The sequence below is a fragment of the Tachyglossus aculeatus genome, chromosome X1 (assembly GCF_015852505.1).
Source record: "Tachyglossus aculeatus isolate mTacAcu1 chromosome X1, mTacAcu1.pri, whole genome shotgun sequence".
NCBI classification, from domain to species: domain Eukaryota; kingdom Metazoa; phylum Chordata; class Mammalia; order Monotremata; family Tachyglossidae; genus Tachyglossus; species Tachyglossus aculeatus.
The window spans coordinates 91,490,440-91,517,530 of NC_052101.1; the positions used below are offsets into that span (position 1 = coordinate 91,490,440).

The following is a 27,091-nucleotide window of genomic DNA, read 5'->3' on the forward strand; positions in this document are numbered from 1 at the left end:
GTTCTCATCTCAGTGGCTCTGCTGCTTGTCTGCTGAGGGGCTTTGGGCAAATCACTTCACTTCTGGGTGCCCCAGTTTCCTCATCTCTAAAATGGGGATTCAAATAGCTGTTCTCCCTTCCCGTTAGACTGTGAGTCCCATGTAGGTCAGGGACTGTGCCTGTTCTGATTACTTTGTTACTTACACCAGAGCTTAGTATGGTGCTGGGCACCTAGTAAGCACTTAACAAATACCACAATTATCATTATTACTTTTGCTAAATGCCAGCTTCCAGGCAGCTCAAGGAACCTGTCCCTCTCTTTCTCCAGCAGTAAAATAGTCATCCACTTGACAGGGAGTCAAAGGTCACTATCCCTCCCTGTCACACCCTGGGCCCCAGCTCAGTGGCTATCTCCTGGTCTCTGTGAGAAGGTTGTATGACCCTACTTCACTCTCAGAATCTCTGTGAGCTGGGTGGACTGGTAAGAGGCCAGGCACCGGAGTCCATGCTGTTAACCCCGAAGAACAGGTCCAGGGAGGAGGAACAGGTGGAATTCAGGGGTGGAAGGGCACTGGAACTAATCAGCTGGGGGCACAGCACGGAGTAAACAGGTCACCCATCAGGCTGAAGTGAGGGACAGCTTTCCCTGGACGGGAGGATGGGGTGGCAGGACCTGATCTTTGATGCTGAGTCTGTGTCTTTCCAGGGCACAGCAGTCAATGATTATGGGTAGGAACTGTTGGGATTAGGTGGATGGCATTGGCTGAGTGAGGGTGTGTTTCTGGCAGGCTCTAGGATCCTTCAGGGGCAAGAGAGAAGCAGCATGGCCTAGAGGAAAGATCATGGGCTTGGGAGGCAGAGGACCTGGTTTCTAATCCCAGCTCTGGGCAGGTCACATCATTCATTCATTCAATCAAATTTATTGAGTGCTTACTGTGTGCAGAGCACTGTACTAAGCGCTTGGAAAGTACAATTCGGCAACAGAGACAATCCCTACCCAACAATGGGCTCACAGTCTAGAAGAGGGGAGACAGACAACAAAACAAGTAGACAGGCAAAAACTCTGTGCCTCAGTTCTCCTGTGCTTCCTCCTTCCTAGACTGTGAGCCCCATGCGGGACAGGGACCGTATACAACCTAATTGTATCTATTCCAGCGCTTAGAACAGTGTTTGACACAGAGGAAGCGCTTACCAAATGCCATAAAAAAGGGTGGAGCTCTGAGGTGGCTGGGGCTACTGTCAGTGTGCCACTTATGATACTTTCCAGATCTTTAAGGCCCCTTTCCAATACTCATCTCCTCCTCAGGGCACTCCTGGGAAGGAGACGGGTAGGTAGCTGAGGCATGGATAGGTCTGGGGTGGAGGAAAAGTAGTGGGGAGTTAGAGGGTTGGAAATTTCATGAAAGTCATCCCTTTTCTTTCAGGCTGGATTGAATTTCTTTCCCCACCGGTTCTCTGGGAGGTGCAGGGAGTGAGCTGTACTTAGGGCAGTTGTGCAAGGGGGCCCCACCTAGGACCTGAAAGAAACTGGGCTCCAGTCCAGGCTTTGCAAAAAAATAAAATGCAGCCCCCAGACTCAGCCCGCTCCCGGCCATTAACTACATCATCATGGCAACTCGTTGGTGGGGAGAAGAGGGGGAACTGGAGACCAGATCCATTTAGGAGAGTCTTGCCAGGCTTCCTCAGGGCTGTTCAGTGCCCACTATCATGACCAGGGGTCCCCCTCGGCAGATAGGAGATGGGAAAGGCTTCTCAGAGACCTTGTCCTCCGCTGAGAGCCGCCGCCCCCTAATCCTCGTGGCCTAGGACTTGGGAGAAGCGTCTCCCTGCCACTGAGTGCGGGCCAGCCAGAGTTCCCAGAGCTCTGGGCTGGGCCTGGTGAGCAAAGGCGTGCAGCTCTGCAGAGAGCCTCAGGAGACCCTGCAACCCTCGCCACTAGAAATTTGCCAGGCAGAAAAGAGAGCTGCCAAACAAGGAGAGCTCCTACCCAGCTGAGAAAATGCAGGCTGTGCAGACGGCCTTCTGGGTATTCGGGGGTTGTTGGGGGGATGAGGGGGAGGGGAGAGGGACTGGTCATTGAGGGAGACAGCAAAGACACAGAGGAGAAGAAACTGAGTTATCTACTGTGCTTCGTGTAGAGAGGCTCAGCAGGAATTGAGTGGAGTAGCAGAGCAGGGTAAGAAGAGCACCTTGCTTCTGGGTTGTTCTTGACCCCTGCTGAAGGTTCAAGCCAGCAGCAGATCTTTCCCATTGTTAATTGGCAAGCTCATCCAGGACAGGGGGCAGCAACAGACCTCCTATTCTCCTTAGCCTCTGGAACGGTCCTTTGCATACAGTAGGCACAAAATAAAAACTATAACTACTACTGCTGCTGCCACTACTACTTACTAATAATAATAATGGCATTTGTTAAGCGCTTACTATGTGCCGAGCACTGTTCTAACTGCTGGCATAGATACAAGGTCATCAGGTTGCCCAAAATGGGGCTGTAAAATCCCCATTTTACAGATGAGGTAACTGAGGGACAGAGAAGTCAAGTGACTTGCCCAAAGTCACACAGCTGGTCAGTGGTAGAGTCGGGATTAGAACACACGACCTCTGACTCCCAAGCCCATGCTCTTTCCACTACTTCTATCACTACGACACACTATTACTTCTACTGCTATGCCTACTACTACTGCTATTATCACTATTAGTCAATTGTATTTATTGAATGCTTTCTGTGTTTAGAGCACTGTACTAAGTGATTGGGGGAGTACAATATAAAAATATAACAGACCCATTCCCTGCCTACGAGCTAACAGTCTAGAGGGGGAGACGGACATTAATATAAATAATTACAGATATGCGCATAAGTGCTATGGGGCTCAGAGGGGGGGATGAATAAAAAGAGCAGCTATTATTACTACTGAGAAGCAGCGTGGCCTGGGAGTAAGGAGGACCTGCGTTCTAATCCTGACTCCGCCACTTGTCTGCTGGGTGACCTCGGGCAAGTCACTTAACTCCTCTGCACCTCAGTTCCCTCATCTCTAAAATGGGGGTTAAGACTGTGAGCCCTGTGTGGGATATGGACTGTGTCCAGCCTGATTAGCTTTTCTCTGTCCCACTGCTTAGAACAGTGTCTGGTGCATAGTAAGCACTTAGCAAATACAAACAAACAAAAAGAAGCAGTGTGGCTCAGTGGAAAGAGCATGGGCTTTGGAGTCAGAGGTCATGGGTTCAAATCCTAGCTCCGCCACTGTGTGACTTCGGGCAAGTCACTTCACTTCTCTGTGCCTCAGTTACCTCATCTGTAAAATGGGGATGAAGACTGTGAGCCCCATGTGGGACAACCTGATCACCTTGTAACCTCCCCAGTGCTTAGAACAGTGCTTTGCACATAGTAAGTGCTTAATAAATGTCATTATTATTATTATTATTATTATTTAAAAAACTACTATTGCTGATTGTTACACGAGGGTTAAGGGCAGCTGAACCAGCAGTGTTGGCAATGGTTTCCAGGGCTCCTTCTTGGACCTTAACATACCTCTCAACTCTGCTCACACCTTTCTAAAGATTTTTTTGTGCCCCTTGCCTGGCTGGTTGCCATACTGAAATTGATGCTGGGGAGGGCAAATACTCAGAGGAGGGAGTGCACCCAGCACCGTCTGTATTCGCCCCTCACCTTTCTCCCTCTGAGGATGAAAACAGCATGACACCCACAGTCCAGGGGCCATACAGGAGTTCTGTACCACCCAGGGCCCCCCGGGGTGAATCCCAGGCCACAGGTTTCCATGGGATGGTAATGCAAAAAGATTTTTCAAACGAACAACGTGAAGAAGGGGTGCCCTGTACCTCTTCCATTTGATTCTCTTGACTTCTCGTCTCCCTTCCTGGTTCTACAGTCTGCTGGGTGACCTTGGGCAAGTCACTTAACTCCTCTGCACCTCAGTTACCTCATCTCTAAAATGGGGGTTAAGACTGTGAGCCCTGTCGTTAAGATGATGCCCCGTTGGAAACAAGCCTGCCACAGGCAGCCTCATCTCCCCCTACATTTCTGTGTGGCTGGGAAGATTCTCACGGAGGAGAGAAGGAACCCAGGAAGGACAGAGTCTTGCCCGGACCACCCCGTGCATCGACAGCCAGGGCCCCTGAACTAGTGCCCCGATGGTCTCTTCTTGGCCAAGCCTCTGTCTCCTGAAGACACCTCAGGTCTGCTCCTCTTTCTGCTCACTTTGCGGCTGGGGTTGGGATCACACAGAGACAACTTCTTATTTCATCGCTTAGAGACCTACCCACCCTCCTTTGGTCGGGAGGAGAAAGTTGGTCACAGCCCGAGAGTCTTGGTGAGCCAACCTCGTGTCTAGCATAGGAATAATGATGATGATGTCTACTGAGTGCTTATTACATACCGAAACACTGGAGTAGATACCAGTCTCCCCCCTCCCCCTTGTCCCCCTCTCCATCCCCCCCATCTTACCTCCTTCCCTTCCCCACAGCACCTGTATATATGTATATATGTTTGTACATATTTATTACTCTATTTATTTATTTATTTATTTTACTTGTACATATCTATTCTATTTTATTTTGTTAGTATGTTTGGTTTTGTCTCCCCCTTTTAGACTGTGAGCCCACTGTTGGGTAGGGACTGTCTCTATATGTTGCCAATTTGTACTTCCCAAGCGCTTAGTACGGTGCTCTGCACACAGTAAGTGCTCAATAAATACGATTGATGATGATGATGATAATCAGAACAGACACAGTCACTGTCCCACCCGAGCTCATGGTCGAAGAGGTAGGGAGGTGTCTAGTTCTCTGGGGCGAGCGGTCAGCACCCAGTGGGGATCATAGAGAAGCAGCATTTAGTAGTGGATAGAGCACAGACCTGGGAGTCATAAGGTCATAGATTCTAACCCCGGTTCCACCACGTGTCTGCTGTGTGACCTTGGGCAAGTCACTTTACTTCTCTGTGCCTCAGTTACCTCATCTGTAAAATGGGGATTGAGACTGCGAGCCCCACGTGGGACAGGGATCGTGTTCAACCCGAATTACTTGTATCCACCCCAGTGCTTAATACAGAGCCTGGCACAAAGTACTTAACAAATACCATTAAAAAAAAAATCTGGTCATGGGCAGCCAGAGAAAAGTCGATTCCGTGGTGTTCTGCACCACTGCCCCCCTCTCTGGCTTGGGGGGTGTCAGAGAGCCCTGGTGATCTCCAGGGCCTGAGGTGTTGAGATTTGTTCCTCCCTGGCAACCATCCAGTTCTTGGGCCCTGGCCTGGGCAGAGTTATGGGAGGCAAAGCTGGCAACTGGGCAGATGTGCCTAAGCAGGTGAGGCAACACACCCCTTGAGGTACCACACCCCAAAACACAGCCTCACAGGAGGCAAATGGAGAGGTATTGCACCTTTGAGCCTCAGCAAGGAAGACAGGGCATCTGACAGTCATCCTGGAAAGTGGTTCATTCCTTCAGGTGAGGGAGACTGTAGCCTTGGGGTCCAGGATCCAGCAGGAGACTGGGCAAGCTGCTCTGCCCTTCAAAATTAGTAAGAATAATTGTGGTATTTGTTAACCACTTTCTATGTGCCAGGCATTGAGATAGATATAAGAGCACGGGCTTTGGAGTCAGAGGTCATGGGTTCAAATCCCGGCTCCACCAACTGTCAGCTGTGTGACTTTGGGCAAGTCACTTAACTTCTCTGGGCCTCAGTTACCTCATCTGTAAAATGGGGATTAAAACTGTGAGCCCCCCGGTGGAACAACCTGATTACCTTGTAACCTCTCCAGCGCTTAGAACAGTGCTTTGCACATAGTAAGCACTTAACAAATACCATTATTATTATTATCATTATTATTATTATTATATAAGATCATTACACCCCACTTGGGGATCACAGTCTAAGTAATAATAATTATGATATTTGTTAAGCACTTACTATGTGTCAAGCATTGCTCAAAGCATGGGGGTAGATACAAGGCAATTAGGTTGTACACAGTCCCTGTCCCACATGGGGCTCAGTCTTAATCTCCATTTTACAGATGAGGTAACTGAGGCACAGAGAAGTTAAGTGACTTGCCCAAGGTCGCACAGCAGACAAATGGCAGAGCCGGGATAAGAACCCATGTCCTCTGACTCCCAGGCCTGTGCTCTTTCCACTAGGCCACACTGCTTCTCAGCAAGAAAACTATTGCTGAGCTCTACCAGAGGCCTGGTTACTAGTGGTTGGAGGTGATGACTGCTGCCCCTAAGGAGGAGACTGTCAGGTTTCACCTAGGGTGAGAGGATGTCTCTCTGAATCAGGCTGGCAGGGGGTTTTCGAACGAGCAACTTGCCCCTCTGCTTCTCCCCAAATGCCCCAAGTCCCTGCAGTGCTGCATTTGTCAAAGGAAGGGGCAGCGCTTAGTTCAGTGCCTGGCACATAGTAAGTGCTTAACAAAGGCCATAAAAAGGAAGTATCACTCAACCAATGAGCACTTACTGCATGCAGGGTACTGTACTAAGTGCCTGGAAGAGTACAGTACAACAAAGTTGGGAGACATAATCCCTGTCCTCAAGGAGTTTACAGACTAGAAGGGGAGACAGACTTTAAAATGAATTCCAGATAGGAGAAGCTGGCTGAATAAGCCCCACAATATAACTTCCTCTTCCTTAGAGGTCTGTGTTCTCATCACATGATCAGGAGCTCCATTTATTGCCTTTCAGATAAGATTCCTCCATTGCCCAGTTTTAAGATCCCAGCCCCAAGCCAAGGCTCCCAAGCCCTCCAACCTGGAATGTGAGCACAAAACCAGGGCTGAGAGCAGGGGGCCCCACCCCAAGAGCCCCTCACTATTGGGAGTCAGAAGGACCTGGGTCCGATCCCAGCTCTGCCACTTGTCTGCTGTGTGACCTTGGGCAAGTCGCTTCACTTCTCTGTGCCTCAGTTACATCATCTGTAAAATGGGAATTAAGACTGTGAGCCCCATGTGGGACATGGACTGTGTCCAACCTGATTATCTTGTACAGTGCCTGGCACATAGTAAGTGCATAACAGATACCATCAAAAAAAATATCAGGCAGCATCAGGAGAATGAGATATGGATGGGGTTAGCTGAGGGGAAATGGTCACCCCATGGAAGAAGGAGGGAGGTGAGCAAAGCCTTGGGTCCCCCTTCACTATCAGCTCCCCTGAGTACAGTAGGTGCTTGGGAGCCACGTTTGGACTTTACAATCTAATGGAGGAGACTGGCAGACACAAATTGTATAACAGAGTGGAAATAGGAGGAAAAACAGACAGAACTGGTAACAACAGAAATAGGCCAAAACAGAGACGGACTCAATCTCTAAATAAATGAGCCAATGGATCTGCTGATGGGATAAGATGACCAGGAAGATTCAGAGTTATCAAAGAGTACTTCCTGGAGGAGGTGGCTTTCCAGGAGGTCTTTGATGATGGGGAAATATGTGGTCTGATGGGTTTAAAGAGAAGCACCGTGGTTCAGTGGAAAGAGCCTGGGCCTTGGAGTTAGAGGTCATGGGTTCAAATCCTGGCTTCGCCACTTGTCAGCTGTGTGACTTTGGGCAAGTCACTTCACTTCTCTTTGCCTCAGTTACCTCATCTGTAAAATGGGGATTAAGACTGTGAGCCCCACGTGGGACAACCTGATTACCTTGTAACCTCCCCAGTGCTTAGTACAGTGCTTTGCACATAGTAAGTGCTTAATAAATGCCATTATTATTATTATTATTATTATTATTATTATTATTATTATTATTTAAAAGGGTGAGGGAATTTCAGTCAGATGGGAAGGTTGACCACTGGACCAGCTCCAGTTAGGAGGTGAGCTTGAGAGAAGCAAAGCAACAGGGCCTAGTGGAAAGAGTCCAGGCCAGGGAGTCAGAGGACTGGGTTCAAATCCCTTCTCTTCCACTTGCCTGCTGTGTGGCCTTGGGCAAGTCTCTTAGCTTCTCTGAGCCTGAGTTTCTTCATCTATAAAATGGGGTTTCAATATCTGTTTTTTGCGGGGGGGGGGGGTGAGTGGGGGAGTTTTTTAATGGTACTTGTTAAGTATGTACTTTGTGCCAAGCACTCTATACTAAGCACTGGGGTAGATACAAGATAATTGGGTTGGACACAGTCCCTGTCCCTCATGGGGCTCAGTCTTAATCCCCATTTTATAAATAATGAAACTGAGGCCCAGAGAAGTTAAATGCCTTGCCCAAGGTCACACAGCAGACAGGTGGCAGAGCCAGGACTAGGACCAGGTTCTCTGACTCCCAGGCTCGAGCACTGTGTCCAACCTGATTACACTGTATCTAGCCCAAGGCTTAGTACAGTGCTTGGCACATAGTAGCACTTAATACATACCACTATTTATTATTATTATTATTATTATTATTATTGTTGTTGTTATTATCCTAGCAAAGGGGGTGAACTGGGGTCTAGCAGGAAACAAGCCAGTGGAGGGTCTTGAATCAAATGGTCTGAAGTTTCTGCTCGATGCAAAGGATGACATTTCCTTCTCTGAGCTATGTTTCAGCCCACAGGTGAATTTCCCATTAATTGTCTCATGTAAAGAAGGTCCCTCCTGGAAGTTCAGTACTGCTACTTCTTCAAAGTTGGGAGAAGGCTCGGGGCTGGATGGCTGGTTCCCGATCTGAATCTTTATAAGAGGCAAACATTAAAGCGGTGACATGTGCTGCAAGCAACAAATGCATAAGTACCACATGAGACCATGTGTGTGTGTGTGTGTGTGTGTGTGTGTGTGTGTGTGTGTGTGTGTGTGCAGAGTGGTCAGAACTGTCAGGCACACTTGTATCAGTCAATCAATTGGTGGTGTTTGGGTACAGAGCAGTATATTAAGCAATTAGGAGAGTACAGTACAATAGAGTTGATAGGCACGATCCCTGCCCATAAAGTATCCAAAGGTGAACTTGCTGGTCAGTTTGAGTACAAAAGGCAACTATTTATCCATCTCTCTCTCTCTCTCTCTCTCTCTCTATATATATATATATATATATACTCACACACATATATATATATGTATACACACACACACACACACATACACACACACATATACACATATAAAATCCAGGTGCTTGGTTCAGGCCTCTGGCTCATGGATTGTGTTCTTGATGCTTCTTCTGGCCCCAAGACACCCCCCGGCCAACCTCAGCAGTTTTGTTTCCTCTTTCCACTAGAGAGTGACAGGTGGAGAGTGGAGACCCCCAGGTTACGGGGTCTCTGGGCTTCCCCGGGGGAAAGGTGAGGGATCTGAGAGCCGTAGCTCCAACCCATCTCGACTCAGCCTCTGAATGTCACTCAACTGCCCAGTGTTCTACAAGCCACATCTGCCTGGGCCACAGCAGCAGCTCTTGTGAAATACTTGGCCTGGTATCCATCCAGTCAATCGGAGGGCCTCCCTTCAGAGCTGAGATACCTCAGAGTTTGTTTCCAGTGGGCCCCAGAGGTTCCTGGGATAAGACTCTGGGGGATAGGGGAAAGAAGAGGGGACACCAGCCGGAGCCAAACTGCCAGTTGACTTAGCAATCGATCAGTCAAGCAGGGTATTTATTGAGCACCTACTGTGTGCAGAGCACTGTACTAAAAGTGCTTGGAGGAGGACACTAGAATGAATTGATACGATCCCTGCCCTAGAGGAGCCGACGATGAGATGCAGTATTGAGCCGGTGTAGACAGCGGGCAGAGCAGCAATCCCTGGCTTCTCCAAGGAGAGGTTTGAATTTTGCAGCTGGGTAGGCAGGAGCAGGCAGGCAGTATGTTGGTTTGACAGACACAGGTCTGAGGGCTCCTGGCAAGGTTGAGTACTAATGGCAAGCAGCTGAGGTAGTTGCCTTGGGGCACACTGTCAGGGAGCTGGTAGAAATTTGAATGCATCCATCCCTGGCCTGGAATGCCAGGTTAGTTAGGGTTAGTTAGAGTTAGAAGTGGCTCCCATGTTAGGAGTGACCTAGGAGGGGAATGCACTGGCTCTAGAAGAAGGTGGAGGTCAGCATTCCCTGCCCCCACAGAGAAACACTCTAGGTTTAAGGGTTGGAACTGACTTCCTTATGACATCATTTTGATACATAACATTACGCTGCAGGTGAGTGCAACCTGATGGAATGATTTCATACAGATCAGGGTTGGAACTGACTTCCTTATGACATCATTTTGATATATAACATTACGCTGCAGGTGAGTGCAACCTGATGGAATGATTTCATACAGATCAGGGTGGGGTGAAGGGTGAACTTTTCCTGGCCTCAGGGAAGCTAAATAGCTGAAGCTGGATCTGCTCCTGGGCATGAGTTCAATTTGATGGGCCAGTGCAGACGTGATCTGTAAAGCAGTTGGTGGTATGGCTATGTTCGGCATCTTGGGCAGAATGGGTCAGTTTCAGGGTAGTCTGGCCTCGCTGGACAAGTCTGAGGTGTATTGGAAAGACAGGGTTGGTCATGCCTACCCTTTCTGCTGTGGGCAATCCCCTAAGGACCTCTCCCTCCTTCTCCTCCCCTTCTTCCTCCTCTTCCTTCTCCTTCCCTTCCTCTTTCTTCTCCTGTCCTCCTCTTCCTGTCTTCCTCCTCCTCCTCCTCCTCCTCCCTGGCTCAGGAGAGGAGCTGATTCCATACTTGGGGATGCATTCTCTCCCACCACTGATCATCGCTTGCACTGAATGCCAAAAATCCCAGGGAGGTTCGGAGGCAACCAGCTCTCTAACACAATCAATCAATCAATCAATCAATCCTATTTATTCAACACTTATTATGTGCAGAGCACTGTCCCAGTGCTTGGGAGAGTACAACAGAATTCATTCATTCAATCGTATTTATTGAGCACTTACTGTGTGCAGAGCACTGTACTAAGTGCTTGGGAAGTACAAGTTGGCAAAATATAGAGATGGTCCGTACCCAACAGCGGGCTCACAGTCTAGAAGGGGGAGACAGACAACAGAACAAAACATATTAATAAAATAAAATAAATAGAATAAATATGTACAAATAAAATAGAGTGATAAATATGTACAAACATATATACATATATACAGGTGCTGTGGGGAGGGGAAGGAGGTAAGGTGGAGGGGAGGAGGGGGAGAGGAAGGAAGGGGCTCAGTCTGGGAAGGCCTCCTGGAGGAGGTGAGCTCTCAGTAGGGCTTTGAAGGGAGGAAGAGAGCTAGCTTGGCGGATGTGCGGAGGGAGGGCATTCCAGGCCAGGGGGATGACGTGCGCTGGGGGTCGACGGCGGGACAGGCGAGAACGAGGCACAGTGAGGAGGTTAGCAGCAGAGGAGCGGAGGGTGCTGGCTGGGCTGGAGAAGGAAAGAAGGGAGGTGAGGTAGGAGGGGACGAGGTGATGGAGAGCCTTGAAGCTGAGAGTGAGGAGTTTTTGCCTGATGCATACGTTGATTGGTAGCCACTGGAGATTTTTGAGGAGGGGAGTAACATGCCCAGAGCGTTTCTGCACAGAGATGATCCGGGCAGCGGCGTGAAGTATGGATTGAAGTGGGGAGAGACAGGAGGATGGGAGAATCCAGTCGGGATAGGATGAGCAATTGAACAAGTACAGTAGCGGTTTGGATGGAGAGGAAGGGGCGGATCTTGTCAACGTTGCAGAGGTGAGACCGGCAGGTTTTGGTGATGGATTGGATGTGAGGGGTGAACGAGAGAGCGGAGTCGAGGATGACACCAAGGTTGCGGGCTTGTGAGACGGGAAGGATGGAAGTGCCACCAACAGTGATGGGAAAGTCAGGGAGAGGGCAAGGTTTGGGAGGGAAGATAAAGAGTTCAGTCTTGGACATGTTGAGTTTTAGATGGCAGGCAGACATCCAGATGGAGATGTCCTGAAGGTAGGAGAAGATGCGAGCCTGGAGGGAGGGAGAGAGAGCAGGGCCAGAGAATCAGGCACATTCCCTGCCCATGACGAACTTAGTCCTGCAGCTTGGGGAGGTGCCGTGTGCCGTGTCCTCTGTCTATGGTTTTTTTGTCAGTGTGTAGGAACAGCTGAGAGGGAAGGACATACCCACCACTGAGGGAGCAGCACCCTAGAAGAGGGCACTTTCTGCTCTCCACTCTCCTGCCCCCTGTGACTCAGTGCCTAGATTCCAGTCCTCTGTGTGTCAATAAAGGGGAGCCAGACATCCGCAGGGTGGGGTTATGTGAAAATCCCCTAATGTCTTGGAATAAGCCAATGGCGTCTTGCCAGATGCCCCATGGTCCTGATGGCAGCAACCCTGCTGGTGTGCGAACATCTGGAGTGGATAGATTGTGCCTGGCCAATGTTCTCACCCGTGGCTGTCTCCTTATTTCAAGTTGGGCACCAGGTATTGATGGCATGACCCTCTTGCTTGTTGATAAAGGGGGCTGAGGGTGGTGTTTATGGGTGCGGGGTAGACCCGTCTTCTGCCTCACTTGCTTGAGTGCCCAAAGCAAGAGTTCAGTCGGGGCAGCTGGCTCTGTTCCATTCCCTCACCCCTCTAGTCTTTTGGGCTCTGCCCAGCTCAAGCTGATGACCTCTGGTCGTGGGCTCCTTGGGGCCTTTTGGAGCGGACGGTTCCCTCTTCTCTGTGCTTACAGTGGCAATCCTTCAGCACCCTTGGATTCCTTGGTTAAAGCATCAGCCCCCCCCCCTTCAATGGGCTCCAGGTCCTCTAGACCAGGGACCGGAGGGTTTTCGTGATTCAAAATGGCTTCTCACCCTGAAGCTTAGTGATTGTCAGCCATGCCTCATTCCTTTCCGGCCTGGAGTCCGTGGGCCTAGGTGGCTGCAGGACAAAAAGAATCGACTGTGTCCAGGGCAAAATCCAAGGCTGACCTGACCCCAGGTCCCTCTGCTTCTGCCCTTCCCCCTGCCAGCTGACCAGTTTGGGGCCTTGCTTGGGGCTGCAGCCCCTGGGCCCTGGCAAAGGGGAGCGTGTGTGGAGAGGGCTTGGACGCAGGACCTGTAGTGAGCTTGTCACATCCGCCCAGTGCTCAAGAGTCCACTGGCCAGCTACCTTTGGGACTAGTCCAAGAAGTCATGGGACCAGGCTCTGGGGAAACTGTCAGAAGGCGTGTCAGGGCTTAGCATGGTGTAGTGGACAGAGCACGGGCCTGGGAGTCAGAAGGTCATGGGTTCTAATCCTGGCTCCACCACTTGTCTGCTGTGTGACCTTGGGCCAGTCCACTTCTCTGCTCCTCAATTACCTCATCTGTAAAATGAGGATTAAGACTGTGAGCGCCATGTGGGACAGGGACTGCATCCAACCCAATTTGCTTGTATCCACCCCCGGGCTTAGTACAGTGCCTGGCACATAGTAAGTGCTTAACAAACACCACAATTATTATTATTATTAGTCCAATGCTCTGCACCCAGCAACTGCTCAATAAATGCCATCTATTGATTGCCTGATTGATAGAGGGACATGTAGGGCCCTACTTTATCTTGAACCCCTGACAAGACAGGGAGAGGTATCTTATCCCCCTCGCTGCTGCTTCTCCCCCTCCCCCCGCCCCCGACTGAGGAAGAGACTACAAGGAACTGAAAATGGTTGGTGTTTTGCTTTCCATTCCCCCATCTCTCCCTCCCACCCTGCCCCCACCCCGCATTTTAAAATAACATTTGTGCAATAGCAGTTGAGAAACTCTGGTTCTCTGACTGTTCCCCACCACTCCTCAGTATCCCCCTGCCTTGGACGCCCACCGCTCTTGCTTTGATTAAGCAGTCACGAGGCCTCGGGTAGGGGCAGCCCCAGCCCCCCGAGAGATCGTCCAGACAGGCTGGGAGCATGTGCCAGACCTGAGGAGGGGATGGAGTCAGAGAGCTAGGGAGGGGATGCTCTCTGTCCATCCCATCCAGCCAGCCTCAGGCTCCCTCTTGGCCCCCCAGCCCAGCTTTTGGCTCCAAGTAGCATGAAGTCAGTGTTTCCTCTGATCTCATTCACAGCTCCAAGTGCAGGAGACACAGCTGCTGTCTTGTTTCTTGGGGTGGTTTGGGGCAGTGCTCCTACTCCCACCTTCTGTCCTTCCTTCCAACCCTTGCACCAAGACTGGGTAGCTGATGGCCACAGCAACTTAGGCTGGGGTTTTAGAGAGAGAAGAGAGCATCTCTCTCTCTCTTTCTCTCTCTCTCTCTGTGTGTGTATGTTTGTGTGTGAGAGATAGGCTGTGTATCTCAATCAATCCATATATTTATTGAGCACAAGGCAGACACTAACATAAATTACAGGTAGGGGGAAATAAGAATTTGAAGACATGTCTGTAAGTCCAATGGGTGCCAGGGGTTCAGGTTGGGGGAAATAACAGAGTTTAAAGAAGGTACACAAATGCTGTGGGAGTCTGGGTGGGGTGAGTACCCAAATGAAGACTCTAATGTACAGGGGGCAGGGAAGAGTTAAAGTGGCAGTGGAGGTGGAAATAGGTTGGTGAGAATGAAAGATTCATTAGTGAAGGCCTCTTGATGTGATTTCAGAAGGGCTTTGAGGACGGGGAAGATAATGATATGTTGGCTGTGAAGTGGGAGGGAGTTCCAGGCATGAAAAAGAAGGTCAATGGGGAGAGAGATGAGAATGAGGTACAGTGAGTAGGTAGGTGTCAGAGGAGCAAAGTGTGTGGGCTGGGCAGTAGTGGTGGAGGAGCGAGGATAGGTAGGCAGGAGAGAGCTGACTGAGTGCCTCGAAGCCAAGGGACATATGTTTCTGCTTGATGTTGAGGTGGATGGTCAACCATTGGAGGTTTTTGAGTGAGGAGGCGTGGACTGAAAAATGATTCGGGTAGCAGAGTGAAGTATGGACTGGAGAGGGGAGAGGTTGGAGGCAGGGAGGTCAATGAAGAGGCTGATGTGGTAGTGGAGTTGGGATATATTTGTACAGCTTTGTGTATGGTTGTGGATTCTGCATATCTTAGGTGAGAGAGAGAGAGAGAGAGAGAGAGAGAGAGAGAGAGAGAGTGTGCATGTGTGTGTGTGTGGCCTACATACTTTCCTGGGACCCATGCTGAAATTGTTTTTCACACCAGAGAAAAAGAGGTTTAATCCGCATATTCCCCTTGGGTTGTGAATTGGTGGAGTCAGGAGAAACTGATCCTCCCCTTCCTTACCCTCCATCTGCACAGCGACAACTGGCCTGGAACTCCTTTCCTCCACAAATCCACCAGACTACAGTTCTCCCTCCTACAATTCCATCTAAAATAATAATAATATTTGTTAAGCACTTGCTATGTGACAAGTACTGTAGTGGATATGAGATAATCAGGTTGGACACAGTCCCCATTCCACATGAGGCTCTCAGTCTAAAGGGGAGAGAGAACAGGTATTGCTGAATTCCCATTTTACAGATGAGAAAACCGAGGCTCAGAGAAGTGAAGTGTGTTCCCCAAGATCACCCAGGCGGCAAGTGGCGAGGCCAGTATTAGAACCCAGGCCCTCTGACTCCCAAGTCCAGGCTCTTTATGCTATGCCATGCGGCTTCTCTCCCGGAGGTCTGCCCTGATTAATTCACAACACCCTGATCACATCAGCCTAACCCCCTTAGCATTTATATATTTAGTTCCAAACTTCAGCACATATGCACCTATCTCTATTTTAACTTGTATATGTATTTATATACTAAGTCATTCAGCTATTTCATCTTGATACGTTTATGCTACTTCCTAATATGTCCTTGTTCACCTTCCTGCTCCCACTGTTTGTAAATTATTTTGGCCTGTCTCACAGACATCTTATATATTCACTGGCAACTCCCCAGGTAACACTCTTTGCTTCTCCCAAGCCAACCTTCTAACAGTACCTCGCTCTCGACTTTCCTCCCTCCTTCTCCTCGCTCACTGCCATTCCTCCAGCTTGGAACTCCCTTCCCCCAAAATTGGCCAGACCACACTTCTCCACATGCCCAAAGCCCTCCTAAAATTCAGTCTCCTCCAACAAGCCTCCCCTGTTTAGTTCCCAACACCCTGTCATATCAATTAACAGTCACCTCTAGCACTTGTTCATCCATTTACACCCATTCTCAATGCTTGTGTAGACGTGTTACAGTAAAAATCCCCAATCTGTTACTACCTGCTTTCAGTCTAGCAAAAACAGATAGGGGCTTCTAGGTTTCACTAGTAACAATTCAGAGTAAAGACCCTTTTTATTGGGAAGAGCTGATAGGAACAGATGTTGGGTGTTTACTGTAGCAATCATATCATTAGTTATACACTCAACTATTAATTCAAATTATCTTTAAATATGTTTATGTCTGGCTCCCCTATTAGAGTGTAAGCTCCCTGTGGGCAGGGACTATGACTCTTACTTCTGTTGTACTTTCCTGGGAGCTCAATAAATACTACTATTAGACTTATAAGATGGTGACTGCTACTACTATTACTACTACAACTACTGCTGCTACTATTACTATTACTACTACTCTTGATCCACCACATTATATTGTAAACTGCTAGAGGACAGTGGTCAGGTGTCTCACTTCCATTTTACTCTCCCAAGCACTTTACACTCACTCAATCAATAGTATTTAGTGAGCGTTCTACTTTGTGCAGAACACTGTACTAAGCTCTTGGGATAATTCAATAGACATAACCCCTGTCCTCAAGGAGTTTACAACATAGCAGTTGAGACAGACACTAAACTAAATTATGGATAAAGGAAGTAATAGAGTATGAAGATAAATGCATAAGGGCTACTAGGGGTCATGAATGCTTAAGTGGAGTTGAATTGTTGACGTGACAGTTGGTAGGTTTATAATGGTGAGATGAGAGATTAATCAGAGAAGGACTCCTGGAGGAGATGTGATTTCCGAAGGGCCGTGAAATGGAGAGAGTTGTGGTCTGCTGGATATGAAGGGGGAGGGACTTCCAGATGGAGGGAGGGAAGTTTGAGCAAAAGGTGGATGGTGGGAGAGACAAGAAGGAGGCACAGTGAGTAGGTTGGCTTGTGAGGAACAAGTGTAGAAGAGAGTGGATAAGTAGGAGGGAGAGAGCTGATTGAGTATGTTAAAAACCAATGGCAACAATTTCTGCTTGTTACAGAGAGGAATGGCACTACCATCCTTCCCGTCTCACAAGCCCGCAACCTTGGTGTCATCCTCAACTCCGCTCTCTCATTCACCCCTCACATCCAAGCCGTCACCAAGACCTGCCGGTCTCAGCTCCGCAACATTGCCAAGATCCGCCCTTTCCTCTCCATCCATACCGCTACCCTGCTCGTTCAAGCTCTCATCCTATCCCGTCTGGACTACTGCATCAGCCTTCTCTCTGATCTCCCATCCTCGTGTCTCTCCCAACTTCAATCCATACTTCACGGCTCTGCCCGGATTGTCTTTGTCCAGAAATGCTCTGGGCATGTTACTCCCCTTCTCAAAAATCTCCAGTGGCTACCAATCAATCTGTGCATCAGGCAGAAACTCCTCACCCTGGGCTTCAAGGCTCTCCATCACCTTGCCCCCTCCTACCTCACCTCCCTTCTCTCCTTCTACAGCCCAGCCCGCACCCTCCGCTCCTCTGCTGCTAATCTCCTCACCGTACCTCGTTCTCGCCTGTCCCGCCATCGACCCCCAGCCCACATCATCCCCCGGGCCTGGAATGCCCTTCCTCTGCCCATCCGCCAAACTAGCTCTCTTCCTCCCTTCAAGGCCCTACTGAGAGCTCACCTCCTCCAGGAGGCCTTCCCAGACTGAGCCCCTTCCTTCCTCTCCCCCTCGTCCCCCTCTCCATCCCCCCATCTTACCTCCTTCCCTTCCTCACAGCACCTGTATATATGTATATATGTTTGTACATATTTATTACTCTATTTATTTTACTTGTACATATCTATTCTATTTATTTTATTTTGTTAGTATGTTTGGTTTTGTTCTCTGTCTCCCCCTTTTAGACTGTGAGCCCACTGTTGGGTAGGGACTGTCTCTATATGTTGCCAACTTGTACTTCCCAAGCGCTTAGTACAGTGCTCTGCACACAGTAAGTGCTCAATAAATACGATTGATTGATTGATTGAATGGGCAACAATTGGAGGTTTTTGAGGAGTGGGGAAGATGTGTATGGAGAAATGTTTCAGAAAAAATGATCCAAGCAGCAGAGTGAAGTATGGACTGATGGCAGGGAGGTCAGAGAGGAAGCTGATACACTAGTCAAGTAGGGATATGACAACTACCTGGACCAACGTGGTTTGAATGAAGGGGAAGAGGCAGATTCTGGATATGTCATGGAGAAAGAACCAAAAGGAGAGATAAGCAGTGTGGCCTAGTGGAAAGAACAGGGGCCTGGGAGTCAGAGGACCTGGGTTCTAATCCCGGCTCTACCAATTGCCTGCTGGGTGACCTTGGACAAGTCACTTAGCTTCTCTGTGCCTCAGTTTCCTGATCTGTAAAATGGGGATTAAATATCTGTTCTCCCTCCTACTTAGCCTGTGTGGGAGAATGTGGGATGGAGACTGTGTTCAACCTGATTAATTGTATCTACCTTAATGCTTAGAACAGTGTTTGACACATAGTAAAGTGCTTAAAAATACAACAACAATAATAATAATAATAATAATTTGACAACAGACTGAATATAGGGATTGAAAGAAAGGGAGTTGATAACGTCGAGGTTTTGATTTTGAAAATGGAGAAGGGTGGTGGGGTGTTGGGAAGGTGTTGGGGAGGAAGGGGAGGAGTTCACTTAGGACAAATTGAGCTTACAATACCAGCGGGACATCCATGTAGAGATGTCCTAGAGGCAGGAGGAAATGTGAGGTTGTATAGGAGAGCAGTCAGAGCTGACGAGATTCGTTTATTCATTCAATCGTATTTTTTGAGATCTATTTGGGAGTCATCAGCAGAGAGGTGGGAGTTGAAGTTGTGGGAGCGGATGAGCTCCCCAAGAGAGTGAGGGTAAATTGAGTAATAATAATAATAATAATAATAATAATAATAATAATAATAATAATCATGGCATTTAAGTGAAGCAACATGGGTCAGTGGAAAGATCACGGGCTTGGGAGTCAGAGGTCATGGGTTCTAATCCCGGCTCTGCCATTTGTCAGTTGTGTGACTTTGGGCAAGTCACTTAACTTCTCTGTGCCTCAGTTCCCTCATCTGTAAAAGGGGGATTAAGACTGTGAGCCCCACGTGGGACAGCCTGATTACCTTGTATCCCCCCAGCGCTTAGCACATAGTAAGTGCTTAGTAAATACCATTATTATTATTATTATTATTATTTAAGTGCTTACCATGTGCCAAGCACTGTTCTAAGTGCTGGGGTAGATACAAGTTAATCAGGTTGGACACAGTCCCTGTCCCACAACGGGCTCACAGTCTTAATCCCCATTTTGCAGATGAGGTAACTGAGGCCCAGAGAAGTTAAGTGACTTGCCCAAGGTCACCCAGCAGACAAGTAACAGAGTTGGGAGTAGAGAGGGGGACCCAGAGTAGACCTTGAGGGACCCCCACAGTTAGGGTGTGGGGGACAGAGGAGGAGCCAGTTGAAAGAGGCTGAGAAGGAATGGTCAGAGAGGTAGGAGGAGAACCAGGAGAGGACAGTGTCCATGAAAGCAAGTGTAGCTAGTGTCGTACATAATAGTTTGTATCTGCTCTCTGTGATATCATTATCTGCCAATTTTATTATTGCCATAGCATGTTAATCATTAACTAGCCCCTGTGATGCCATCGCCTATTTATATCATTGCTACTGTTTTATCGCTTCTGCATCTCAATTGTTGATCTCCCGCTGTACTGTCACTCGCCCTGCTGACTTCACCATGAACTTTCAATTCCCTTGCTCCCAACTGCCATTCCCATTCCTCACCTTCCCCTTCCCCTCTCCCACCCAGCTTTTTCCCTCCCTCTCCCCCACCAAGACCACTCCCCCTCACCCCCTACCAAGGATCCCACTGTACCAGCGCCAATCCTCCACTCCTCCCTCCCAGTCCCCTCCCTCTCCTCCTCCCTGCCCCCACCCCATCCCAGTTCTCCTTTCCCATTGCCACCCCTCTTCCCACTCTCCCCGCCTAGGCCACCGCCAACTCATCCCAATCCAAACCCTCCCCACCCCTCGCACCCTTCCCCCTCCCTCCCCTCCCTCGACAGCTACTGCCAAGTGTGGCCTCTGGAACCCCCGCTCCATTTTAAGTAAGATCCCTTTCATCCTGGACCTATTCCTTTCCAGTTCTCTACTCCTCCTCGCCCTAACTGAAACATGGTTGTCTCCGGACAACACGGTCTCTTCTGCTGCTCTCTCCAGTGGAGGCCTCTTCTTCTCCCACTCTCCCAGACTCACCGGAAAAGGAGGAGGTGTCGGTTTCCTTCTCGCCCCCCAATGTCGCTTTCGCACTATCCCTCCTCCCCCTTCCCTTTCCTTCCCTTCCTTTGAAGCTCACATTATTCACCTCTACCACCCCCTCCAGATTCTTGTATCCATCTACCGCCCCCCCGGCCCCACCTCCAACTTCTTTAACGATTTTGACCCCTTCCTCACCTTCCTTCTCTCCTTTTCCATGCCCACTCTGATCCTGGGAGACTTCAACATCCACATGAATATCCCTGATGACTCCTCTGCCGCCCGCCTTCTATCTCTCCTTGAAGCTGCCAACCTCTTGCTCCACCCCACCTCACCCACTCACCAACTTGGTCATACCCTCGACCTCATCATCTCCTACCGCTGCACTGTGTCCACCCTCACCAACTCTGAAATCCCTCTCTCTGATCATAATCTTCTCACCTGCCTCCTCACTCACACAACTTTCCCCTGTAAATCCATATTACTCTCTCACAGAGATCTCCGTTCTCTTGACCCCATCCATCTTTCTGAGCCTCACACCCCACCTCACCTCCCTCTCCTCACTACCCAATCTTGATGATCAGATTACTGCTCTCAAGTCTACCCTTTCTACTCAGCTACACTCACTCGCTCCCCTTTCCCTTCGCCGCTCTCGTACCACTAACCCACAGCCCTGGATCACTGCCACTGTCCGCCTCCTTCGCTCTTATGCTTGAGCTGCCGAACGCTGCTGGCGAAAGTCTAAACACCATGCCAACCTCGTTCACTTCAAGTTTATCCTTTCCTGCCTTAACTCAGCCCTCTCCTCTGCCAGACAAAACTATTTCTCCTCCCTTATTGACACTCATGCCCATCATCCCCGTCAGCTCTTCCGTACATTCAACTCCCTTCTCAGGCCCCCGGTTCCTCCCCCTCCTCCTTCCCTCACCCCCAACGACCTGGCCTCCTACTTCATTAATAAAATTAAATCCATCAGGTCCGACCTCCCCAAAGTCACTCCCCTCCCCTTCTCCAGCCCCCCGGCTCTCAACACTCTCTGCTACTCTCCGATCCTTCCCAGCAGTATCCTCAGAGGAGCTCTCCTCCCTCCTCTCAAGTGCTACTCCGGCCACCTGTGCTTCTGACCCCATTCCCTCTCATCTCATGAAATCTCTCGCTCCGTCTCTTCTCCCCTCCTTAACTTTCATCTTCAATTGCTCACTCTCCACTGGTTCCTTCCCCTCTGCCTTCAAACATGCCCATGTCTGTGCCATCCTAAAAAAACCCTCTCTTGACCCCACTTCACCTTCTAGTTATCGCCCCATCTCCCTCCTACCATTCCTTTCCAAACTCCTTGAACAAGTTGTCTACATGCGCTACCTCGAATTCCTCAACACCAACTCTCTCCTCGACCCCCTCCAATCTGGCTTCCGTCCCCTACATTCCACGGAAACTGCCTTCTCAAAGGTCACCAGTGACCTCCTGCTTGCCAAATCCAACGGCTCATACTCTATCCTAATCCTCCTCGACCTCTCAGCTGCCTTCGACACTGTGGACCACCCCCTTCTCCTCAATACGCTATCCAACCTTGGCTTCACAGACTCCGTCCTCTCCTGGTTCTCCTCTTATATCTCCGTTCGTTCATTCTCAGTCTCTTTTGCAGGCTCCTCCTCCCCCTCCCATCCCCTTACTGTAGAGGTTCCTCAAGGTTCAGTTCTTGGTCCCCTTCTGTTCTCGATCTACACTCATTCCCTTGGTGACTTCATTCGCTCCCATGGCTTCAACTATCATCTCTACGCTGATGACACCCAAATCTACATCTCTGCCCCTGTTCTCTCCCCCTCCTTCCAGGCTCGCATCTCCTCCTGCCTTCAGGACATCTCCATCTGGATGTCTGCCCACCACCTAAAACTCAACATGTCCAAGACTGAACTCCTTGTCTTCCCTCCCAAACCCTGCCTTCTCCCTAACTTTCCCATCACTGTGGACAGCACTACTATCCTTCCCATCTCACAAGCCCGCAACCTTGGTGTCATCCTCGACTCCGCTCTCTCATTCACCCCTCACATCCAAGCCATCACCAAATCTTGCCGGACTCAGCTCCGCAACATTGCCAAGATCCGCCCTTTCCTCTCCATCCAAACCGCTACCCTGCTTGTTCAAGCTCTCATCCTATCCCGTCTGGACTACTGCATCAGCCTCCTCTCTGATCTCCGATCCTCGTCTCTTTCCCCACTTCAATCCATACTTCACGCCGCTGCCCGGATTGTCTTTGTCCAGAAACGCTCTGGGCATGTTACTCCCCTCCTCAAAAATCTCCAGTGGCTACCAATCAATCTGTGCATCAGGCAGAAACTCCTCACCCTCGGCTTCAAGGCTCTCCATCACCTCGCCCCCTCTTCCTCACCTCCCTTCTCTCCTTCTACAGCCCAGCCCGCACCCTCCACTCCTCTGCCGCTAATCTCCTCACCGTGCCTCATTCTCACCTGTCCCGCCGTCGACCCCCGGCCCACGTCACCCCCTGGCCTGGAATGCCCTCCCTCCGCACATCTGCCAAGCTAGCTCTCTTCCTCCCTTCAAGGCCCTACTGAGAGCTCACCTCCTCCAGGAGGCCTTCCCAGACTGAGCCCCCTCCTTCCTCTCCGCCTCCTCCTCCTCTCCATCCCCCTGTCTTACCTCCTTTCCTTCCCCACAGCACCTGTATGTATGTATATTTGTTTGTACATATTTATTACTCTATTTATTCATTTATTTTACTTGTACATATCTATTCTATTTATTTTATTTTGTTAATATGTTTTGTTTTGTTCTCTGTCTCCCCCTTCTAGACTGTGAGCCCACTGTTGGGTAGGAACTGTCTCTATATGTTGCCAACTTGTACTTCCCAAGCGCTTAGTACAGTGCTCTGCACACAGTAAGCGCTCAATAAATATAATTGATTGATTGATTGATTGATTTCCAGGAGAAGGTAGTGGTCCACAGTGTCAAAGGCAGCCAAGAGGTCAAGGAGGATTAGGACTAAGACCATTAGATTTGGCAAGGAGGTGGTCCTTTGTGACCTTTGAGAGAACAGTCTCAATGGAGTGAAGGAGGCAGAAACTGGAAGGTCAATAATGGAGTTGGAGAAGACAAAGCAAGCACTCAATGCATACCATTGAGGATGTTGATAGTTTATTGTCCCAGTACTTGCCACAAGGAGCACTGGGAGATGGGAAGGGAGGACAGAGTGGGCACTGGATTAATGTCAGGTGTTTCTCAGAGAATCAGTGGAATATTCAGGTAGATTGAGCTGGCAGGCTGTCAAGAAGTTGGTGATTTCCTTACTAACCTGTCCTGATCTGATTCTTCAGACCCCTCAATTTCCCTCTCTCCTCCCAAGTCCACATGCTGTCTTGTGTTTCCCTCCTTCCTGGACCCACAGGTGTCCGACCAGCTGGTCACACAGTCAGTGATGGCACCGTTCCTACGCATCTCCTTCAATTCATATGATCTGGGCTCTCTGCTGAATTCTGAGGAGCAATGCCAGCCCTTCTGTGCCGTCAAGATGAAAGAAGCTCTAACCACAGGTAAGGTGCTGGAAAAGTACTGACCACACTTATGTTGCTGGGGGAGGCCTGGGACTGACCCTGGTTGGTGGAAGGTGAGTGATTTCTCTCTGACTCCAAGGGGCAGAAGGCAGGCAGCCCCCGGGTTGATCAGGAAGACGTTCTGACTCCCCTTTGGAAAAGCCAGAATGGGGGTGGGGGTGGGGGGTCCCTTTCACTTAGCTCCACCCTTATTATTTTGAACTCTTTCCTGAATGTCCTGAGTATTTCCTGAGTGAATGGAGGCATAGCCACAGTACAACTAAGGCCCTTGGGCATCCTGACTTTAAGTCCCTTTGTCCCTGCTTCCTCAACTGTCAGTGGAGGAGTTGTCTTGCATCGCTGGGCCCCCTATTTTATAGACAAAGCGGGAGTACTGTGCTGGGGAGTGATTTTCCTCTCTGCTTTGGAGGCTGGAGAGGTGCGGGGGGGACAGCATTTGGAGAGACTGAGAGGAGCTCAGGATAGAGGCTGGAGAGCCGAGGTGGTGAACTGGATACTGTACTGGGGGAAGGCTGATTCAATTATCCGGGGTCAGATTGTTCATCTTGTGTACTGATTCACCCAAGTCTTTCTCTTTCCCGCCTCCTTCCCACCTCGGGGCTATTTTCTTTTCCACCAGCAGCTCTCTAGAGGTGAGGCAGGGTTGGGGAGGGAAGAAGGAACTGTTTCCATTGTCTCTTCCAAACACGAAGTATAGTAGGCACTCAATAAATGCCATTACTCCTATTGCTACTACCACTAGTACTATTACTGCTGCTGCTACTACTGCTACTTACTGCTGCTATTACTACCTACTACTACTACTACTACTACTACCTGTGACAAGCCTTTTGGCTTCTCCTTAGCAGCTCTCTGAATCAATCTGTAGGGAAAGTAAATGGAGACCATCAGCTGAGATAACTTTTTATGATCCTGTTGATTTCTCTGAGGTTTCTCTGAGGTGAAATCTCTTGCTCCATCCCTTCTCCCCTCCTTAACTTCCATCTTCAACCGCTCACTCTCCACTGGTTCCTTCCCCTCTGCCTTCAAACATACCCATGTCTCTCCCATCCTAAAAAAACCCTCTCTTGACCCCACCTCACCTTCTAGTTATCGCCCCATCTCCCTCCTACCATTCCTTTCCAAACTCCTTGAACAAGTCATCTACACGCACTGCCTCGAATTCCTCAACACCAACTCTCTCCTCGACCCCCTCCAGTCTGGCTTCCGTCCCCTACATTCCACGGAAATTGCCCTCTCAAAGGTCACCAGTGACCTCCTGCTTGCCAAATCCAATGGCTCATACTCTATCCTAATCCTCCTCGACCTCTCAGCTGCCTTCAACACTGTGGACCACCCCCTTCTCCTCAACATGCTATCCAACCTTGGCTTCACAGACTCCGTCCTCTCCTGGTTCTCCTCTTATCTCTCCGTTCGTTCATTCTCAGTCTCTTTTGCAGGCTCCTCCTCCCCCTCCCATCCCCTTACTGTAGAGGTTCCTCAAGGTTCAGTTCTTGGTCCCCTTCTGCTCTCGATCTACACTCACTCCCTTGGTGACCTCATTCGCTCCCACGGCTTCAACTATCATCTCTACCCTGATGACACCCAAATCTTTTGGTGACGGCTTGGATGTGAGGGGTGAACGAGAGAGCGGAGTCGAGGATGACACCAAGGTTGCAGGCTTGTGAGATGGGAAGGATGGTAGTGCCGTCAACAGTAATGGGAAAATCAGGGAGAGGGCAGGGTTTGGGAGGGAAGACAAGGAGTTCAGTCTTGGACATGTTGAGTTTTAGGTGGCCGGTCTCAGCTCCGCAACATTGCCAAGACCCGCCCTTTCCTCTCCATCCAAACCGCTACCCTGCTCGTTCAAGCTCTCATCCTATCCCATCTGGACTACTGTATCAGCCTCCTCTCTGATCTCCCATCCTCTTGTCTCTCCCCACTTCAATCCCATCTGGACTACTGTATCAGCCTCCTCTCTGATCTCCCATCCTCTTGTCTCTCCCCACTTCAATCCATACTTCATCTTCCATCTTGTCTTTGTCCAGAAATGCTCTGGGCATGTTACTCCCCTCCTCAAAAATCTCCAGTGGCTACCAGTCAACCTACGCATCAGGCAGAAACTCCTCACCCTCGGCTTCAAGGCTCTCCATCACCTCGCCCCCTCCTACCTCATCTCCCTTCTCTCCTTCTACAGCCCAGCCCGCACCCTCCGCTCCTCTGCCGCTAATCTCCTCACCTTGCCTCGTTCCCGCCTGTCCCGCCATCGAACCCCGGCCCATGTCATCCCCCTGGCCTGGAATGCCCTCCCCACATCCACCAAGCTAGCTCTCTTCCTCCCTTCAAGGCCCTACTGAGAGCTCACCTCCTCCAGGAGGCCTTCCCAGACTGAGCCCCCTCCTTCCTCTCCCCCTCTCCATCCCCCCCACCTTACCTCCTTCCCTTCCCCACAGCACCTGTATATATGTATATATGTTTGTACGTATTTATTACTGTATTTATTTATTTATTTTACTTGTACATATCTATTCTATTTATTCTATTTTGTTAATATGTTTTGTTTTGTTCTCTGTCTCCCCCTTCTAGACTGTGAGCCCACTGTTGGGTAGGGACCGTCTCTATATGTTGCCAACTTGTACTTCCCAAGCGCTTAGTACAGTGCTCTGCACACAGTAAGCGCTCAATAAATACGATTGATTGATTGATTCTCTGATGTTCCTAGAAGTACTGAGATCCTATAGTTTCCATATTAAAACAGCCACAAAACCAAGTAACTTGAGTTTGGGAGATAGATAGGGAGATAGGGGGAAGAGACTGCAGAGACAAGTAATGGCTTCCCTTAAGCCCCCTTCTCTTTATGTATACACCATGCCTACCTACCCACTATGCTTTAGCTTTGTGGTTTCTCAGACAGAGGGAAGACCCTAATCCAGAAGAGGCCAACCATGTATCCCGATTGGAATTCAAGTTTTGACGCTCACATTTATGAAGGTCGGGTGATCCAGATTGTGCTGATGAAGGCTGCTGAGGAGATCTTGTCTGAGGCGACTGTTGGTGTCTCGGTCCTAGCCGAAAAGTGCAAGAAGAGCAGTGGCAAAACAGAATTTTGGGTGAGTTCAGCAAGTGGGCCCCTGGTGAGAAGGGAAGAGACAGGAATCTCAGAGACCAGACCGACACTAAATAAATGGGATGATGATGACATGGGTGATGGGGTACAATAGTGTGTGTATGTGCATGTTTGTGTATACACATACATAGTAAGCGCTTAATAAATGCCATCGTTATTAACACACAAACACATATATGCTGGGTACTTCCACCCTCTCCATTCTCTTGAAGATCTGCTCTCTCCAAGTTCACCTGTGACCTCCTTCTTG

At 49.5% G+C, this 27,091-nt stretch overlaps 2 protein-coding genes across 5 annotated transcripts in view; one reads left to right on the forward strand and one right to left on the reverse strand.

Annotated features, from left to right (window-relative positions):
- The window catches only part of PRKCD (protein kinase C delta), a 65,896-nt gene that overhangs the window by 19,650 nt on the left and 19,155 nt on the right, over positions 1-27,091 (forward strand). For all 3 annotated transcript variants that reach the window (XM_038740804.1, XM_038740802.1, XM_038740803.1), the window contains exons 3-4: positions 23,570-23,714; positions 26,625-26,824. In XM_038740804.1, coding sequence (XP_038596732.1) covers positions 23,600-23,714; positions 26,625-26,824 — 315 coding nt within the window. In that variant the 5' untranslated portion in view covers positions 23,570-23,599. The remainder of the gene's footprint in view (positions 1-23,569; positions 23,715-26,624; positions 26,825-27,091) is intronic.
- The window catches only part of PFKFB4 (6-phosphofructo-2-kinase/fructose-2,6-biphosphatase 4), a 142,461-nt gene continuing 142,149 nt past the window's right edge, over positions 26,780-27,091 (reverse strand). For both annotated transcript variants that reach the window (XM_038740808.1, XM_038740806.1), the window contains one exon: positions 26,780-26,845. The gene's annotated coding sequence lies outside the window, so the exon portion shown is untranslated. The remainder of the gene's footprint in view (positions 26,846-27,091) is intronic.